Consider the following 20,561-nt stretch of genomic DNA (forward strand, 5'->3'; position numbering starts at 1 on the left):
GGGCCTAATAACATCAGCCACACTATCAGAGGCTCGTTCACCTGCACATCCACCAATGTGATATATGCCATCATGTGCCAGCAATGCCCCTCTGCCATGTACATTGGTCAAACTGGACAGTCTCTACGTAAAAGAATAAATGGACACAAATCAGATGTCAAGAATTATAACATTCATAAACCAGTCGGAGAACACTTCAATCTCTCTGGTCACGCAATCACAGACATGAAGGTCGCTATCTTAAAACAAAAAAACTTCAAATCCAGACTCCAGCGAGAAACTGCTGAATTGGAATTCATTTGCAAATTGGATACTATTAATTTAGGCTTAAATAGAGACTGGGAGTGGCTAAGTCATTATGCAAGGTAGCCTGTTTCCTCTTGTTTTTTCCTAACCCCCCCCCCCCCAGATGTTCTGGTTTAACTTGGATTTAAACTTGGAGAGTGGTCAGTTTAGATGAGCTATTACCAGCAGGAGAGTGAGTTTGTGTGTGTATGGGGGTGGGGGGGATATGAGAAAACCTTGATCTATGCAGGAAATAGCCCGACTTGATTATGTAAAGAGTTGTCACTTTGGATGGGCTAGCACCAGCAGGAGAGTGAATTTGTGTGGGGGGGTGGAGGGTGAGAAAACCTGGATTTGTGCTGGAAATGGCCCACCTGTTGATCATTTTAGATAAGCTATTACCAGCAGGACAGTGGGGTGGGAGGAGGTATTGTTTCATATTCTCTGTGTGTATATAAAGTCTGCTGCAGTTTCCACGGTAAACATCTGATGAAGTGAGCTGTAGCTCACGAAAGCTCATGCTCAAATAAATTGGTTAGTCTCTAAGGTGCCACAAGTACTCCTTTCCCTATGATATTAAAAATCTAACAGCATCATCATGCTTCCAAAAGCATAGGGTCAAATTCAGAGGGGCTATCAATGCTGATTGAAGTTACACACCAATAAATTGGTGTGGGTGTAAAATGGTGTGATGAACACACTGAGGAAACAAAAGTGGGTTTGTAGCAGAAGGAGCAATCAGCAGGAGATTGAAAAATGTTTCCTAGGCTTTATTTTATACCACCATTTCTATCACCTCTTAATTTGTCTGATCAGGCAGGAAAGGTGAATGTCATGTTCTGATGACAACAGTATGTACTTCACAACATGTAAAAGTGCATCCTGAAAACAGAAGTTTGGTGTTTTAAACAAAACCTCACAGTTTAGGTCCCTAATCCAAATTATGTTTTCATTCCTGTTTCACAGATTCATTAGGCAGAATCTTTGTTTACCACTTCTATCTTTGACAATGGAGGGGAGTAATGGGATGAAACTGGAAAAAAAGGAAATGAAATCTGAATTCCAGGAAAAATAACATCAACAATGAACTTTAGGCATCACTGATCATTCTTCACCAGAGCACTTATCTCCATGCAGATGCAGGAAGTTGGTGGATCATTCACTGAACTTTTAACAAAGGAATTTCAGTAATTCTATTTCTGGGGCCAATATTTTAGATTCTGGTCTTTTAGGAGGCCCTTTAAAAATATGTTGATTAAGTAATCCTGTATGGTTGGTTGTTTTTTTAAAACATGCCAGTCAGGTAAATTACTCTCCCAAATAATCTCCATAGGTAATCACTGGAGCTGTTTAAAAACAGGATTGAACAAAACACTTAAGAATATAGTGTGTGTAAGGAACATTCCTAAATTGGCAGAGGGGTGTCCTATATTAGTGGCTCTCAACCTTTCCAGACTACTTTCAGGAGTCCGATTTGTCTTGCATACCCACAAGTTTCATCTCACTTAAAAACTACTTGCTTACAAAATCAGACATAAAAATACAAAAGTGTCACAGCACACTATTACTGAAAAATTGCTTATTTTCTCATTTTTTACCATATAGTTATAAAATAAATCAACTGTAATATAAATATTGTACTTACATTTCAGTGCATAGAATATAGCGCAGTATAAACAAGTCATTGTTTGTATGAAATTTGAGTTTGTACTGACTTTGCTAGTGCACTTTATGTAGCCTGTTGTAAAACTAAACAAATATCTAGATGAGTACGCCTACCCCTGGTTGAGAACCACTGGCTTACATGACCTAATAGGCTTAAATGACCAGAGTAGATGATTTTACATTTCCATCTCTAATTTCTTTTATTCTATGATAAATCCAGCTCAGAACAATAAATCTTTATTAATATCTGCAATATCAGAAATGGAAAGAGAACAGAAATTTTCCGTTCACTGGAAAAGTTCATTATTTGTCGTGCCTAATAACAATTAAACATAAAAAACTCTAACACTTCGTCTTTATGATAACTGCCTGTTCAGGGTAGACCACTGTAAAGGATCAGTTTACAAGAGAGATTATATAAGGAAAATGCCTATGTCTTGGGCCCTTTCTTAAATGTATCAATGAAAACATTAGAAAAGCTTAAGATTCCATAGGGAAGGCAAGTCAGACTGAATGAAAACTAAGTTTCCATAGATCTAAGAATTATCAGAAGGCCACATAGACTTACATTCTCCTGTTAGAGGATTTTCCAGGAAACATGTTAATGTCTATATAACACAGGCTAACTATAGGATATTCATGAGAAGTGTTTAGTATACAGAATTGTGTAATGCATCTACAATAAATGTTGGAGGCCAACATATAGGGTTGCACTCCATTCATACACAAAAGAATAAATTAAAGTTTCAATGTTTTCTGTAGATTTAATTTACCAAACACTGGCCACTGTATTGTTCAAAAAGAAGTATTTTTAATAAAAAAAAAACAGCACTCTTATTCCTCAGATACCGTTATTGTGGGAGGTAATGAGCATCTTAGGATTTTAGCTGCACTCTTTCCAGTTACCCCTTGGGCTCTCCTATTTCACAGAATTTACAACCCATTCTGCTCAATGCCTACAGAGAATTGGTCAAGTTCAAGATTTCTCTTTTAAAGCAATTGAAATTCTTCAGTTGTGAAAATAACCTAATGAAATGGCCCTCATTTTTCCTCTCTAACACTCCCAGTGTGTTACGTTATGCAGATTTGACATAGGCAGGCACAGCCACAATGTATTTGGGGGCTATTTGGATGGAAATAGAAAAGCTATGGAGCAAGACAGAGCCAGTCTAGATGTAAACAAGCTGGAACTGCTGGCAGCTGTCCTGTTACAAATAAAATTGCATTCCCCACTGTCTTCTCATTTATCAATTTTGACAGAAGACTGTCCTGACTTCTCATAAAAAGCATTGAAAAGGACAAATCACATTGGATATCAGATTTGCCAGGATGGATTTGGTTGGTAGCCTACCACAAAGAAACTGAGGTTTATCTCCAGTTCACATGGTGGGGAAAGACAATACTCTATCCAAGGGGTGGGGAGACTATAGGATAAACTGTCTTTTAATCCCTATTTTTTATAGTCTGTTTTAGTTTTGAGGCTATCTGACACAAGATTTGTTTACATTGCAGCAGAAGCATTCCTCAAATAACAGCTCCAAAGGCAAAAATAATAGCATGAAAAGGCAATTTAAAAATAGGATCACTTTTCTCTCATCCCCATCTCTATAGCTACAGTTAGGGACATATGCTGCCCTGTGTCCATGTGCAGGACTCCCTCAGATGTCAGCATATGTTAGAAAAGTAGTACCCACCGTTAGAAAAGTGGTACCAGGATATACACAGTACATGTGATTCCAACACTTGAGCACCACTATTTTGGGTGAAAAATTTTTAATAACTACTGACCTACACAAATAAGTGACAAATCGTTTAGTAGTAAGCAAGCCTGATTTCAGATCTCATACCAATAAACCATTATCTTCCCTAGTCTATTACAGAATACAGTGCTATATTGCATTGGAAAGCAGCAGCAGTGAGGAGCTCCAACTGCAGCTGCTGAACATGAAGTAACACTCCTCAGCAGCTGCACTTATAATCTGCTGTCCACTAACTAGGAGGAGGTGCACCTGTTCTATGGCCGATGCTATACAGAAGGTCTGAGTAGATGATCACAGTGGTCCCCTCTGGCCTTGGAATCTATGAATCTATCTGTCAGCTGCATAGAGTGGAGGAGCAACATGTTGGCTGGCTAGGGCAGTGGGTGAGAGGTGAGTAACAGTTGATGGGAAAGTGGCTTGGGGAGGGCGAGTGGGTAGGTGTGGAGCCACAGAGCTGGACAAGGAGAGCTGGTTCTGGGAAGAGAAAATTTTCCTGCTTGGTAAGAGCACTGCAACCCTTTGACCACTGAATCATTTCCAATGGGCAAATTTAAATGTGCCAGAGTAGGACGAAAGGGGTAAAAGTATGGGACTTGGGTGCACAACATTTTAAAGCCAGTGGGCATTCACACGGTGGATCTGGCCTTGCTGACTTGCTTTTAAAGCATATTTAAGCCTCGAACTTAAAGGACTCATGGTAGACTTTAAAGGGAGCGTGTCTTATAAGCAAGTCAAAGAGAAGAAAAATTATTTAAGGATTATAGACTTCCCAGCTGCAAAAGGCTCCATAGCTGTCAGCACATCCTCCAGTTAGTTACAAACATCCACCTGAACTCCAGTTTCCCCTCTACTAGCCATTATAAGTAACAGTGAATTTCCAGATGCTTGTCAGAAGACAACCTCAATAAGCTCATCGTGTGGGATACAGTAAACGTACAGCACCTTAGACTCTAACAAAAAGCAAATACTTTGCACTGATTTTTCTGGACAATTATACAAACTAAAAAATAACATGCCCTCAACTTATATTTGTTATTTTAAATAAATCTACTTTACCTTTATTCTCAGCCTCAACTTATCTCATTTTACCCTCTTCACTAAATCTCTATTTCTGTATCTGTTTCAGACTCTCTATTTCCCCTCAGACTCATTTATCTTTCTAATTCTTCTTTTTCCTCAGGTGATTTTCCTTGTTTCTGACCCTCACCTCATGGAAAACCATCCATGCTGATCTTATTAGAACAATTTTGATCTACTTGTGGATGGCCTGAGATTGACAGAGGTTTCCCTCAATGAGTTTGTGCCTTCTTCTCAGAGAGATCAACAGGGTAGGGCTGGACAATTGTGCCTATGCAGCATCCTTGACGGGTCCAGCCTTGGTCATCACTCCTGTTCAATGCCTATGTGAGACTGCAAGGGAGACAAGGAGAGGAGTTTGGGGCTGAGGTGTCATCAGTATGCTGAGGACACTTAGCTGTGGGTCTCCTTTTCAGCCAGCCCAGATTCTACAGTTTCCCCTCTTTGCCAGTGCCTTGTTGAGATAAGGGCCTGAATGAATTCCAACTGGTGTTGATCAATCTTGACAAGATAGAAGCAATGCTACTTAGTAGTAGGAAGCATGAGATTAGGGGAATGTGTTGGGGTCATGGCGGCACTTATTGTAAAATTTATTATATGTCTTTTAGTTAGATTGACTTAGAGCCTCAAAGTCCTACTGGAGTCATCACTATTCTTGGATTGACCTTGTCAGAAATTTGACAAATTTTGACAAAAAACGAAAACAAAATTAATTTTCAGATGAATTTGCAGTGAAAATTTTGTCACCAAAAACAAAACCACAAAAACTGAAATCACTTTAGTTTTGAGCAACTGAAAATCAAAACATTTTGGCCTAAAACTGAAAATGTTCAGCTGAAAGCTACAAACCCCCTAAAAATGTCTGGCCTAAATCTGAACCATTTTTGGCTATAGGCCAAAACTTTTTGGATTTGGGGTTCTCTGACAAAAGAAAATGACTTTTTTTTTTGAGGAAAGCAGACACTTTCAGCACACAATTCCAGTTTGTCAAAAACCCAATTTGCCACTGAAAACAGGTTTCAACACAAAATTTTCAACCAGCCCTACTCCTGTATTCTCTATGACCTGTAGCTCTCATCATCATCTGCAGCTGGCACAGAGGCTGCCATTTCTCCTCTCTGATACAGCCTTTATAATGGCCTATTTACAGTCTTAGTTACCTCCAGGCTAAGTAACTGTAATTCACTCTTTGGTTCAAGCATGGTTATTTCAGTGCAACATGGAATCTTTAGTTGGTGCAGATTAGAATACATCTGCTCCTACTGAATGGGGTGGGACACCATGAGCATATGACTGTTCAAAATCTTTGCATTGACTACTTTTTCATTTCTGTCTGCAGTCCAGTGTGTTGCATATTAAAGCCTTGAATGATCTGGGACCTGTGAGAGCCTCCACCTCCCACTTTATACCCCGTTGCAGCTGAGATTGGCTGACATGTTTCTTGCTGTCCTTTCCCACAGTCATGGGCTCTAAGACTAATGGTAAGGCCTTCTCAGGTGAGGACCCCAACTTTTGGAATTCACCCCATACTTTGGTGGTGTGACAGCATTCAAGTCTGACAAACTTCAGGGCACAGAGCCAGGTCCAGTAAAATAATATGAAGGAGAACTGTGTGAGGGGGAGTAACTAAAGGAGAGAGGGTAAGAGAATTAAAAAATGAAGGATTTTCTCAATGTCAAAGATCTTAGGTCATTCTTGTGGGTAACTTCTTTTCCTTCCAAGGCACAACCTTCTAGGCATCAGCTGCTCCCGAACCTGGATTCCCAACTCTCCTTATGTCTACTAAAAAGCCCCCTACTACAACTTATAGTTCTCTTTAAACTGCAGCATATGTCCTTTTCTAGCTGATGTGCTTAGTTACACAAAATCCTAAGATTTATATGATTGTCACATCTCAAATTCAAATTAACTGAGGATCAACTTGGCATAATTAGCCTTCACTTTTTACAACCTATTCACTTATCTTGAGTAAATTCATACTTCATTTTTGCTTGTATTTCAAAATTACTGCCCAGCACTTGGCTGTATATACAACATTATCACTGCTGACTGCCTGCTTTAGGATTGAAATGAGTTAGAAGATTTATTTGCCTCATCATCACATTCTAAACATCCATCCACCCAATCACAATACAGGAGATACAACAGATGTGCTAACATCTGCTGTGAAGAACATTTATCTAGCCAACAGAACAGGCAGCTATGATTTCAAACGCTTAAAACAGATAATATTCCACATGTTTGTACATTCTTGACCTAAAACTTTACGAAAGCTATTTTGGATTAATTAAAATCAAGTTGCCGAAGATAATATTTCATTCTAGACAGCTGTGAGAAATTAATACACTTGCCTGAACTGCAATCTGTCTGTTAAAAGGAAAATAGTGTGAAAAGACAATGTTAAGCTTGCACATTTAAATCAGAAAAAGTCAGAAAGTGCATAGGTTAAGGGTCCAGCAGCAATACCAGCTCACCTATATGCCCGTCGGCTTTATATAGTACAATATATAAGCATAAATTAACCTAAAACATTTGATCATAAAAACAGGCATACAAAATGATCCAAAGTAATTTTTAAATCATGTTAGGTTGTTTTCCATCCCCCCGCCCCTCTCCCCGCACCGATGTGACATTTAAGCAGACAATAGCCATGTTGAGTTTCAGCTGTTCATACTCCATACACGTGACCACTCTATACTCTCAAAGACATATATTGATGAATTTCAAAGCAGTGTGATAAATTGCATTTGTCACACACCATGGACTGTCTCACCTACAGGAACGTTTAAGAAGCTTTCATGAGATACACTGTGAAAGAAAGAAAGAAACTTTCCACAGAGAAATGCTGTTTCCTTCCAGATTTCTCTCCCATTCATTGTTACCCAAGGCTGTGTGTAAAATATTCAGTCCTAAGTTAAGGTCCAATATTTTCTGACCTTTCAGGGCTGGAAAGGTGAGATTCCCAACTTCCAAGCAGGATGCAGCAATTCCCAAGATATTAGATCGTAGAACTGTGACATTATTACTAAGGATACGAGTCAGTCATGGGTATTTTTAGGAAAAGTCCTGGACAGGTCACAAGCAATAAACAAAAATTCACAGCCCATGACCTGTCCATGACCTTCACTATAAATATCCCTGACTAAATCTTAGCTGGGGGACCCTGGGGTGCCACTGTTTTGGGAAGGCCCCCAGGGCAGCCCCACCAACCGCTGCTTGGGCCACCCATGAGGCCGGTGCTTGGGCAGTCCCTGGGGGCCACCAAGCAGCAGCTGGTGTAGCTTGTCCCCAGGGCTGCTGCTCTGGCCATCCCCGGGGCCAGCTGCACTGGCCGCTGCTTGGGTAGTCCCCGGGGCCAGCTGCCGGGGGCTGCCACGCAGCAGTTACTCCTGCCACCCCCGGGACTGCTGCTCAGGCGGTCCCTGGGGCCAGCCGCTGCTCAGGCGGTCCCTGCGGCCAACTGTCTGGGGCCGCCCGAGTAGCAGCCCATGCAGCTGGCCCTGGAGCATATCCAGCATATCGGATGGTGTGACTGGCTATGGGTTTGCCCCAGTGGTTTGCTGCGGGGCCGCTCCAGCAGAAGTCACAGAGGTCGTAGAAAGTAATGGTATCCGTGAGTTCCGCGACCTCTGTCACAGACATGCAGCCTTAATTATTATTACTACATTACTTTTATATATTATGACTACATTATTACTACTACTATTATACTAACACTATTTTAAGACATTTTTAAAGAAAAAGTGGTAGTTACAATTTTCTTCCTTCTTGGGTCTGTATAGTTGGATACATGATACTAAGACAGCCTGGCTTTTAAGGTGGAAGTGTATGAACCAATAGTACCAATGAAACATTTAAAAACTCTTAAATATTGCTATCATAGTTTACTGTAAAATATGGGGCATATAAAGAATACATGAGAGTGTAGCATAATGGTATAAAAATTGCCTAAAGATAAATCTTCATCAAAATGGAAGATTTACAATCCACAGAATTCTACAAATAGGAAAACACTGCCAGTACCTTGCTCTTCATTCTTAGAATGAAAAATAGACACCATGTATTGTAATGTTGCCCAAAAAATAAATTGCTGAAAAACTAAGCTCACTTTTCTTCATTTTCTTTGGAAAACTTAAGCCCTGACAACGAGGGAATTTTTTTATTATCTTTCAGGTGAAATGAGGAGTAACCTTGTGTTTGTTTTATGAAATCATGAAACAAAATGAGTATCACTGACTTCATATATTTTCCTCTTGTTCTAAAACACAATGAATGGTAATAACTTTGATAAATTTGCCCATGTCAGTTTTGTGTCCTCTTCTCCAGTGATGTTTACTAGTTAGAAGCAAAATTCAAGTCTGTAAATTGGGATATTCATTACCAGTGACAGCTACAGATTACAGCAATTTTATCTGCTTTGAATTTCAGCATTTTGTATGGAGTGATCCTAAATACATATAAAAATTAGGAACAAACAAGCAGAACAGCAACTGACCTGACATCTTACTTCATCCTAAATGATCCAGTGATCTCCATATCAAATGAAAAGAGGGAAGTGTGATTTAGTGGCTAAAATAAGAGTGTTATTACTCAGGACTCCTGGGTTCTATTCCCACCTTTGTTACTGACTGGCTGTACTACCTTGGGTGACTCACGTAATATGTCTACGCTTAGTTCCCCCACTTGTAAAATGGTTATAATAATATTTATGTATCTCACTAGAGAGGTGTTAGGATTAGTTAATTAATATTTGAAAAGCAAGTCTGCAATTCTGAAATGAAAGGTGGTATATTAAAAGTAAAGCAATATTCTGTTATTACCACTACGCTGCTTATTTGCACGTAGTGCTAACTATATTTAGACAGATATTACATGTGTCTTTGTGTAAATCATGACTGTTTAAACCTCAGGGACTTTATATAAAAATTCCTATAAAATGCATTTCCTTGTGCTCTAGTAGGCCAAATGTGTGCTAAAATTTCACATTAATTATTATAGTGTGTTATTCAAATAATTACAGTAAAACCTAAGGCCATCCCACTGTTTCATTTTTAACTGTCATTCTTTTTTATAGTCTGCACTGACTGTCAGAAGGATCACAGGAAGGGTATTACAGTTATAGCAGCTCAAGACTTCTCTTGAATTACAGGGAAGAAATCTTGAACATCTTTATAAAAACTCTAAGCAGTGAAATATTTTTAGATATACAACTAAAACAGTCTAAAGTGTGTCAATGATCAGACACAAGAGTATTTGAGAAGGTTTTTCATAAATAACTTTAAAGTGCAATCCACTTTTTCCTATATATTTATATGAAAAGATTGTGCTTGCAGCTGGAAAAAGATGTTGGTAAAACTAGAAGGACTCTAGTGGAATTGACATCTCTCTCACACACACACACACTCTCTCTCTCTCTTAGTATCAGAGTAACAGCCGTGTTAGTCCGTATTCGCAAAAAGAAAAGGAGTACTTGTGGCACCTTAGAGACTAACCAATTTATCTGAGCATAAGCTTTCGTGAGCTACAGCTCACTTCATCGGATGCATACTGTGGAAAGTACAGAAGATCTTTTTATACACACAAACCATGAAAAAATGGGTTTTGTAGTGGTAAACACCCATTTTTTCATGGTTTGTGTGTATAAAAAGATCTTCTGTACTTTCTACAGTATGTATCCGATGAAGTGAGCTGTAGCTCACGAAAGCTTATGCTCAAATAAATTGGTTAGTCTCTAAGGTGCCACAAGTACTTCTTTACTCTTAGTATCCTACCTAATATTGTAGGTAGGTTATTTAAAATGAAAAATTATACTTTATACTTGAAAAAGTGTCTCACTAAAATATTTGAATATAGTAAGCAGTGCTTCCAGTTTTCAGCATTAATTTTTAGGGTATTATGAAGAAGCAGCTCAGCAAATGCATATAATGCTGTAAAGCCCAGCTTTTCCAAGCTCCTTCTGACCTGTCTATCAGTTAGTACTACCCCCTTTTATAAAACCAACTAGTAGCTGCATAAAGTTGACAACTGTAAGCCACATGGTGAGAAACATTCTCTTCTCCACTAAAAGCCTACAGTATATTTACCTCAATCCACCACCACCACCAATCAGATATAATTAAAATGGAAAACTACAGCCTTGCTCATAACTTTAGCTGTTCTAGTTTATAACATATATGTCTTTATTAGGGCTCCAGTTAAGGAGCAATGTATTTCTTGAAACTTTTTTTTTTACATTACTTCTGGTGGCTGCTGAATTTGATATCTGTCTTTTAATTGCTAAGGAATCTTTTTGATTTATTCCAACTTTTAGAAGGTTCAGGGGAAAATCTGAATTCAGTAGGAAAATAAAAAAAACAGCACAATCTTATGATATGTAACTAAAGTATTACAGCGCTTCTGTTCATTCATATCACTATCATTATAGTTGAATGAAGCTGAAACTTGGTCTTATGAGGTCTCAGCCAAGGCCTGACTTCTCCCTTTCTCTCTCATTCTGTCTTTAAGAAAATTAAATCTAAAATTTGATTTAATAATTGTAATTAGAAGCTCCATGCTAAATTGATGGGGTTATGTTACAAACCTCTAACTCAGAAACAGCATCGATTTTGTAGGCCATGGGTCCATAACATGGGTTAGTTTCTTTGTATAGATACAGAAGGTGGGGGAATCAAACTAAGTTATTTTATTTATAAAATACAGTCATTGTGCACGCATGGAGACCATTTGAATGAAAACTGAATTAGGATTTTTAGCATGCAGGAGCCATGATTATATTGACATGACTGACTATAATGTTTACGAGGGGTATTTGCAGGCTATCACAGCTCTGACGGGAGCTGTTACAAGCTATCAGCTCAGTAATCCTCATGTTAAAAAGCCCCTAAATATGTATTTACAAGATAGACAGATCAGTTTAGTCTATTGGTTAAATAATCCATGTGTTGAAAAGTCTCTAAATATGCATTCACAAGACGGATAGACCTGTTTTGATCTGTTGGACCAATACCAGGCCTTTCAGAAAGTTCCTAAATCATTTTGGAGTCAACATATTAGCAAGTCCATAAATACACATTTAGGGCTGAAACCTGCAAATACTTAAGCATGTGAGTAACTTTACTCACATCAGTAGTCTCATTGACTATAATGAGAATGCACCCGTGTGTAAACTTCGGAAACATAGGTCTGTGCAGAGTCAGGCCCTTACTCAGTAGCCTTTGAAAGAGAAGGAATATATTATATGTTGGTATGGAAAAGTACCACCAAAGGAAATTAACTCAAAAATTAAAGTCATGTTAAGCTTGTGACAATACCCAACAAATAAAAAGACTATTCAGCTTTAAGGCTGACACTCATATTTCTCTCATCAGTGATGGCATACTTACTGTGGGGGTACCCTTGAATACCGGATATTAAGTAGGCCTGCTGAAATGTTTAGAGACAGTAAGACATATTGAGGCTACAGGGTGAGATCCTTTTGCTGCTAAGAGTTTGAGAGTTGAGAGTTTTGCCATTGATTTCAATGTGGTCAGGACGTCACACAGATTGTCAGTTGTCTTTAATTCTCCTACCTCTTCTCAGTTTGGACCACATGTATAGCTGTGCTTGCAAAGAGGCATTAAGGCTTGATCCAAAGCCACTGATATCAATGGGAAGACCTGTATTGACTTCAGGAGGTTTGGACTGAACCATTAGTGCATAAAAATAAAGTAACTGAGTTTCACACCAGAAAGGACCACCATATTATGTAGTCTGACCTGCTGTATGTCACATGCAGCCAACACAACCCAACTCCCGCACACTAACCCCAACAACCGAAATGAGGCCAAAGTATTACAGCCCACAGGAGATTAGACTATTACATGCCACAGGGCGAGAGTAGGAGGGATCGAGATGCATCAGTGCTCAAGGTGCCTACAATGGCAGGAAACTAGTTAAGTGAGATATATCCAGATACTCCGGACAACTGACCTGCACCAACACTCCTCACAGAAATGCAAAAAACCCCAAGGTCATTGCCAGCCTGACTTGGGGGGAAACTCCTTCCTGACCCTGAGCATGTGAGCAAGAACCAACAAGCACGAGAGAGAGAATGCACTGTGCCACCTCAGAGCCCTGGCCTATTCCGTCCAGTGTCCCATCTTCAGCCATGACCATCCCGATACTTAAGAGGAAGGAGACCAAAAGACTCCATAGAATACACTGGGAGAGGGAGGAGTCTGTTCCTGACCCCTGCAGATGAGTGGCTGAAGCCCTAAAGTGAGAGCTTTTAGGAATATAAATCATAAACCAGAAGTAAGCCCAGAGCTGCTGAGCCCTACCCTCACAAGCAACCCCATCAGACGATCACACTCCTAAATTTGCCCAGCTCTCTCTTAAAACTAATAATGTGGGTTGCCCCCACAACTCCTATTGGGAGGCCGTTCCAAAGCCTTACCCCTCTTATGGTTAGAATCCTTCTTCTAATTTCCAGCCTGAATTTGTTCACGGCCAGTTTATGCCCATTTGTTCTTGTTCCAATATTGTTCTTTAGCTTACCTAACTCTTCACCCTCCCTGGTATTTACCCCTTAACTTGCCCTCACAGCCTTCTTTTTGCTAGACTGAACAAGCCAAGACCTATCAGTCTTCTTTCATAAAAAAGTCACTTTATTCCCCTGATTATCCTAGTAGCTCTTCCCTGCACCTCTTCCAGTTTGAATTCATCCTTCTTGAACATGAGTGAACAGAATTGTATGCAGTATTCCAAATGAGATCTTATCAATGCCTTGTACAATAGCATTAATGCATCTCTATCACTACTGAAAATGCCTCACCTGATACATCCTAGGATCACATTTGCCTTTTTCACAGCCACATCATATTGGTGGTCCATAATCATCCTTGACTACACACCCTGATCTCAATTCTAATATGAGGCTTCCAACTTGTAGCAGAAACTGTTATTATTAGATCTTAAGTGCATGGCCTTGCACTTTTGTACTACTGAATTTTAACTCATTTCTTCCACTCTAGTCTTCAAGGTCATCCAGATCTTCTTGTAAAATATTCTGATCTTCTTCAGTATTGACAATATTTCCCAACATTGTATCCTCAGCAAATTTCATTAGCACACTCCTACTTTCGTGCCAAGGTTATTAATAAGAATATTGAATAAGACTGGTCCCAAGACCAGTCCCTGAGGAACTTCACTAGTAAACACCCGCTAGTCTGATAGGCCACCCTTAAGCACAACCCATCACTTTGTCCCATTTAACTAGTTCCTTATCTATCTTACAAATCTTGTGCTAATTCCCATCTTCCCTCATTTAACTAAAAAAATCCTATGTTGTACTATGTCAAACGCTTTACTGAAGTCCAAGTACATTAGATCTACTGCATTTCCCGTATCTAAAAATTAGTTATTTTCTCAAAGAAGGAAATCAGGTTATTCTGGTGTGATCTACCTTTGGTAAACTCATGTTGCATTATATCCCCCATTTACGTTCATGAATTCAATTATTCTTTCATCCATAGTATGTTTTAAAGCCTTGCATGCTACTGAGGTCAGATTAGTAGGTCTGTAATTGCCCAGATCACTTTCCCCACCCTCCCTTCTCAAATATAGGTATGGTATTAATTATGCACCAGCTATATGGTATTACCCCTCCAAATAGACAGCTAGATTTATTGGTCTAAAGATCATTGCTACTGGACTAGCAATCTCATGTGCCAGTTCTTTCAGTATTGTGGAAATTATTTGGTCCTCCTGATTTGAGTGCATTAATCTCTTTAAGTTTTCACTCCAGCTCAGGTGTGATAATTTTCATTTCTATACACTTATTTCCATCAACAATTACACCTTCATAGTCATGTTCTATATTATACTTTTGAAAATCAAATCAAAGTATTCATTTAGTTTTGGGACCACAGCTAGACTATTTTTATCTTTAATCTTCCATCTACACCTCACAGTGGTCCAACCTCATCCTTCCTTACTTTCTTTCTATTTATATAGCTAAAAAAAATTATTTATTTTAATTTCTATGGCAAGAGCTAATTCATTTTGAGATTTAGCAATTCTCACTTTATTCCTACATTTTCTAACCCCTAAAATGCAGGACTCTCTTGCACTTAAAATTAACAGATTTGCGTGTGCAAATACTTTTCTGCACACTTAGGTGCGAGACTGTACATCCAAAAAGGAGTGCATATGTTTCTGGAGATGCATGTACCTCTTACGCTCACCATTGCCAATGGGTCCTTGTAATGTCACATCACCAGAACTGGAATTTAACATAGAAACTTAAACACAGGGGCTGGCTTTTGTTCTTTCCTGAGTTACAGAAATTGTGTTTGGAGTCTTTTTTGTTACAGGATGCAAGATGTAGTCATTCCCTCCTCTCTTGTTTCCCGAACAAATTATTCTCCTCAATGGAAGCCAGACAGCTCCTTTCCTATTTAAATTTCATGTGAAACATTCTTTATTTCAGTCATTCAATGGGTTTGCCTTGGGCAATTGAATCACAGCTGACAGTAAATTAATGACTATGATGATGTGATTAGTAGAGATTACAGGCTACTGAGAACCTGCCTGAGCATTTACCACTGTCATAATACTTATGCTGGCTATTATTAGGGATTAATAATGGTCATAAAAAGGACATGATTCCACTGTACTAGACTCTATATAAATGTAAAATCTGTCTGCATTTTTAATGTTTCACTAATATTCTGATAATAAAAAAGTTGTTTTTCCCATTTTAACTAGGTAAGATTTTTAAAATTTATTCTCTTTCTGGCTGTCTATTTTGCCATTTAAAAAAATATTATCAGATAAAAGAAAAGGAGTACTTGTGGCACCTTAGAGACTAACAAATTTATCAGATAAATAGTCTCTCTGACAGACATAAGCCAGATCTGCTACAAATAAACACACACACACTCAGTAAAGAAGCTAAAATTATATTAGCCATGTGGAATCGAAATAGAACATAAGCCCCAAGACTTTTCCGCTATGAGATATCAACCAAAGTCCAATTGGGAAGAAATAATGATTTCACTAATCCCTAACAATGATTTTTTGAAGAGCTCAAATACAAGTTTGTTTGTTCTGTGTTAGCTTCACCAAGTAGATTTATTTGATTTTCCATGTTCCTAGGGAAAGAACTTCAGTTTCCCCAGGTTGTAAGCAGAAAAGAACACAAAAAAGAAGAAGATAAAAGTGAACAATGTGCCTATTTACCAAAGCTTTCCCAATCCATTTTATTTCCAAATGTCAAGCTGTTATCAGAAACCTTTAAAAGGTTTCTTTATGTACTATTAAAAGAGAGCAAATATTAGGAAGAAAGAATATTTTCCCTACTTTCATGAAAGCTACTTAATAATTTATATACTTGTTATTTAAAATACTGTACAGTGTATAGCTGAGCAAAGGATAAACATGGTCTAATAATAAAAAACACCATGCACTGTGTATACTTGCTCTCGATCCTTAAGGTGGTAGAAAAATTGCCAATGAGTTCTGAAAATGAGAAGAAAAAGTAATGACACTTCTAGTTAGTTTTTTAATTTCTGAAAGACTTTCTTCAAAGTGTCAAAACTGCAAAAAGCAGAGCAGTTTCCGTCACACAATATGGTATGTGTAAAATAAGCCCTTCTAAACTCACACATACGTGGCAAAAATCTGCTTCCATTTATACTCATGCAACAGTCCATGACACTGTACAAGTCTGACTGAGGGAGAGAATTTGCTCCAGTAATTAATTTTTTTTAAAAAAAGAGCATTCCTGCTTTTGTTCCTCTCACAGGACTTTGATATCAGCTCTATACATACAGTACCTGTAGTTGTAAAAAGAAATGCTGTAGCATGCCAATGATCTTACCTCATACTCAAAGTCCTCTGTTCTATCTGCATCAGCAGGAAGGCTGGAAAGATACTCATTACCTTCATAAAATTCATGCTCCACTGGGTGAAGAGAATGGCAGCTAAGTGGGACAAAGCAGTACAACAGAAATAGATGAGACAATAGTTTTTCAAATAAAAAACGATAAAAAAACTTCTCTGTAGTTTTCTCATCTTTGGAATGCTATTCTGAGTGATCTGACAGTCTGAAAGGAATACAACCAGGCAAGAGCCGGGGCTTTTCTCTTTTCAAACGCACAGAGACCAGTTAATTTCATTTTGCCAAGTATGGCACTAAAGGCAAAATTCTACTGTCAGATCCACACGTGGTTATTTTGAAGAGTGAATGAAGCAGGGTCTGTTTTGAGCCAAACTGCTTAGCTGATAAGCTTTGGGATTTTTCCATACTCTTAAATGTGCTTAACTCCAGATACGCATGCCATCTCTACATGCATCCAAATATACACTTCAGATACTGGAGCAACATGAAGGGGCCTTTCTTAGCACAACATTGTACTAATCACATTTCTACCACATTAAATCTCTTAAATGAAGCCGATTTCATAATGATCACAAATTATTCCAGACCTTAAAGGAGTAACTTGTACTCTACAGCCTTCTTGAACATGGACTCAAAAGGCTGGCAAGGTGTGTTTGAGAAATTATACTCTTGAAAATGTCAGCACATAGGAACCTTGGATAGGTTTTGGACAAAAAGAAAGAGGTCTTCCCGAAATAAAATGAACGTATGTGTTGCCTCAGATACAAAGACTGCTATTACCTGAACCCTGATCACAAGTTACCCTAGTAGGATCTGCTGACGATCCAACCTGCCCAGAACGTTGTGACTCTGTATTTGTGACAAGGTGAAATGTGGTATACATTTTGCAACACCACTCCTGTGCAAAGATCCATGGAACATTGGGAGTTCAATGGGACATCTCTAGTATGATTGTGGTTTTGCCTGTAGCTAGTGGATGAACTGGAGGGGAAGCGTTGACAGACAGGGGGGATAATTCATGAGCTGAGGTCCAAAAGGATGGATCACTATTTTTGCATAAATACGCTACACTGACATTTAAATTCTGTACAATTTCAGAGGAAATATGAATCAATCAATAACTCATTACACACTGCTTGTCATTCAAGAGGCGGGATTTTATGTTTAATCTCTTTATATATTCAGTCACGTTTTGCTTTAGATAACTGCACCTTAATTTAATTAGTTTCCTTGATTCTCCTTTTGTGTAAGGGAGAAATGTACACAATGCCAACAAGCCAGCTCTCTCTGGGTCTTAACAAGCCTTTTGGCAGCTTTGGCTATAGTAGCTATCTACCTGTACGGGGCCCACTGTTGGCATAAGCTTTTGATGAAGAAATAGTATGACGATGAAGTGATCAGAGCCAGAATTCCTTATTGCAGCTCTAATCCATGAATGAAGTTCAGGAGGTGATGCAGTGAAACAAGTGTGGGACTGTGGCTAGCAGTGACAGCTATACAGTAATGAGATGACAGTATTCCCGAGATGTTTTCTAGACAGAAAACACTACACTTAGTCATTTGTTAACATTTACTTTCTTAAAAATGAATACTTAATATTATAAGTTACCAATGAGTGCTGTCACACAGATGTAATTCATAAAGTCATGTGTGTAAAAAGAGCTGAATATGGATGAGAACTTAAAAACTGGATGGTGACAGACCGCAAATCCCAGTGATGATTGAACTTGGTGATATTCTAAAATAAGAGAGCTTTCAATCATGCCTGTAGCTGTTACCATTGCTTCACACTGACTGTACAGACATTCTCGTCTTCAGAGTGACACACACACAAAGAGTGACAATCCTGGAATCTTATTATATAGATGGTATATGAGGTTGGCTGGAAAAGTGATAGAGAAAGGTAAACCATACCTGTCTGAAAGCAGAAAGGGACAGATATCTGGTACTGGAGGTGTAGATGGCCTAAGCTTGGCGAGAGCCATAATGTGCTCAAAGGTGATGTCGGTCTGAGTGCTAGCATCCATAAGCTGAACATCCTGTGAGCTACCATGTGTTTTATTAATGGGTGCTCTCCGTAAAACCTGAACTACAATTGGTTCCTTGGCATTCCGAAAAGCTTCCACTGCCTCTTCATGAGTGGCCTTGGAGAGGTCCTTCCCATTGACCTAAAGGAAAACAGAACATTACACAAATTAGGACTCAGAACTGAAAGGGCTTATAGAAACAGGAGTATAAAACGTGTATCATAAGTGATTTGTAGAGTATATTAAATCATATGCTGCTATCTACTGCAATCTTCTATCGTGCTCATGCAAGAGAGGAGATAAGGGTTGGGTGGGAAAATAACTTCTTTGGCTTTTGCTAGAAAACAAACTGATAAAACTCTTACAACACAGTGCAGGTGGATTCTGAAAGAAGCAAAAATTAAGTAATACATTTTTAAAACTCTAAGGACATTTACAATTCCATCTCATAAATTATTTGTCTGGTTTATAAAATATATATGAAAAAGTGGAGTTTTATTTTGTTTGGTATTTCAACACCTTCTGTAACATCTGAATGTAACAAAAGGTTTCTGACAAGTATTGTTGTTAAAAAATCCATCAATAAGGGTGTCTGAGATATCTGAAAGGAAACAAGGCAGATTGTAAATGTTTTGTCACTTATATGCCATTGCCATTATATTGTCAATTAGATTGCAGATAGGAAGATCCGATGACACAGTCAGCTGCACTAATTGTCCTTTTACATGTATGGAAATCCAAGTCAAATCCAAACTAAAGAAGATAAGAAAAAAGAAGTTTTAAGTGCTGCAGCTGTGTCGCTGTAGTTCTGTAGTGTAGATGCTTCTTACAACAATGGTAAGGATTTTTCCATTGAGGTTGGTAATCCACCTCTCTGAGAGGAGGTAGCTAGGTCTGTTGACCTATCTGCTTCTACAGTAAGGGATATGGTCAACCTAACTACTTTGCACATGGCATAGAATTTTTTGCAACCCTGAGCGATGTAGCTAGGTTGACCTAAGTTTTAGATGTAAACCAGGCCAAGGACAATTGTTTGACAGGCTGTGGGGCTGAGGATGAGTATTAGATTGGTCTACACTTGAAAGTTTTGCTATGCTGATTAGGAGTATGAAAAAAATCACACCCCCAGCTGACAGCTATGCCAGAAAAAGTCCCAGTGTAAATTCAGCTCTACTGGCAATAAGTCCTTTTGTTAGGATAGCTTATATCAGTTTCACAAATGAAATAAGCTGTGTCTCCATTGGAAGGGTTTGACAGTATACCTCTGATGGTATATCTATATACCAACAATTTCTTTATGTTTTCACTACACTGGAACAATGTGAAGCTTTGCCGCTGTAGCTGCACCCACACTAGGGCACTTTGCCAGCATAGTACAGTATAGTACATCAGTATTCCTATACCAGTGCTCCTCTTGTGTAGTGTTTGGAGTATAACACAGATAACTGCAAGTATGGGTGGTGTGTTAAATTCCTACATGTTCGTGTGTCTGGATTTTCAAAGTACGAGCACATCACTGAACTAACGTGCTAATTGGCCAATGGCTGTCAATAGCAGAGTTCTTGACCAAGAACATGTGCTATCACTGTACTGAAAACAGTACTTTGGTGAGATTCAGAGGTGATGTGAATGTTATTGTAAATTACAAATAATGAAACTGCCATAAGCCAGTGCAGGTGTGAGATGATATAATTTATCCTGTGAAGGGGTAGAGGGGGTGATTTTTTGTGGTAAGAAATGCAACCCACAAAGGGTTTAATCCCAGGTGCCGGCTTTATTTTACACCCTTCCAATAGAAATCTTCACTTCTATCCCTACAGAATACATGACTTATCACCTCACACTATTTGTACCATCCTAACATCA

General features: G+C 38.7%; 1 protein-coding gene across 3 annotated transcripts in view; it reads right to left on the reverse strand.

Annotated features, from left to right (window-relative positions):
* The window catches only part of PDZRN4 (PDZ domain containing ring finger 4), a 391,453-nt gene that overhangs the window by 42,910 nt on the left and 327,982 nt on the right, over positions 1 to 20,561 (reverse strand). For all 3 annotated transcript variants that reach the window (XM_048836019.2, XM_075124416.1, XM_048836020.2), the window contains 2 exons: positions 18,583 to 18,836; positions 16,648 to 16,750 (listed from right to left, as the gene is read on the reverse strand). In XM_048836019.2, the coding sequence (XP_048691976.1) occupies positions 16,648 to 16,750; positions 18,583 to 18,836 (357 nt within the window). The remainder of the gene's footprint in view (positions 1 to 16,647; positions 16,751 to 18,582; positions 18,837 to 20,561) is intronic.

Source organism: Caretta caretta, chromosome 1, assembly GCF_965140235.1.
Source record: "Caretta caretta isolate rCarCar2 chromosome 1, rCarCar1.hap1, whole genome shotgun sequence".
NCBI lineage: Eukaryota > Metazoa > Chordata > Testudines > Cheloniidae > Caretta > Caretta caretta.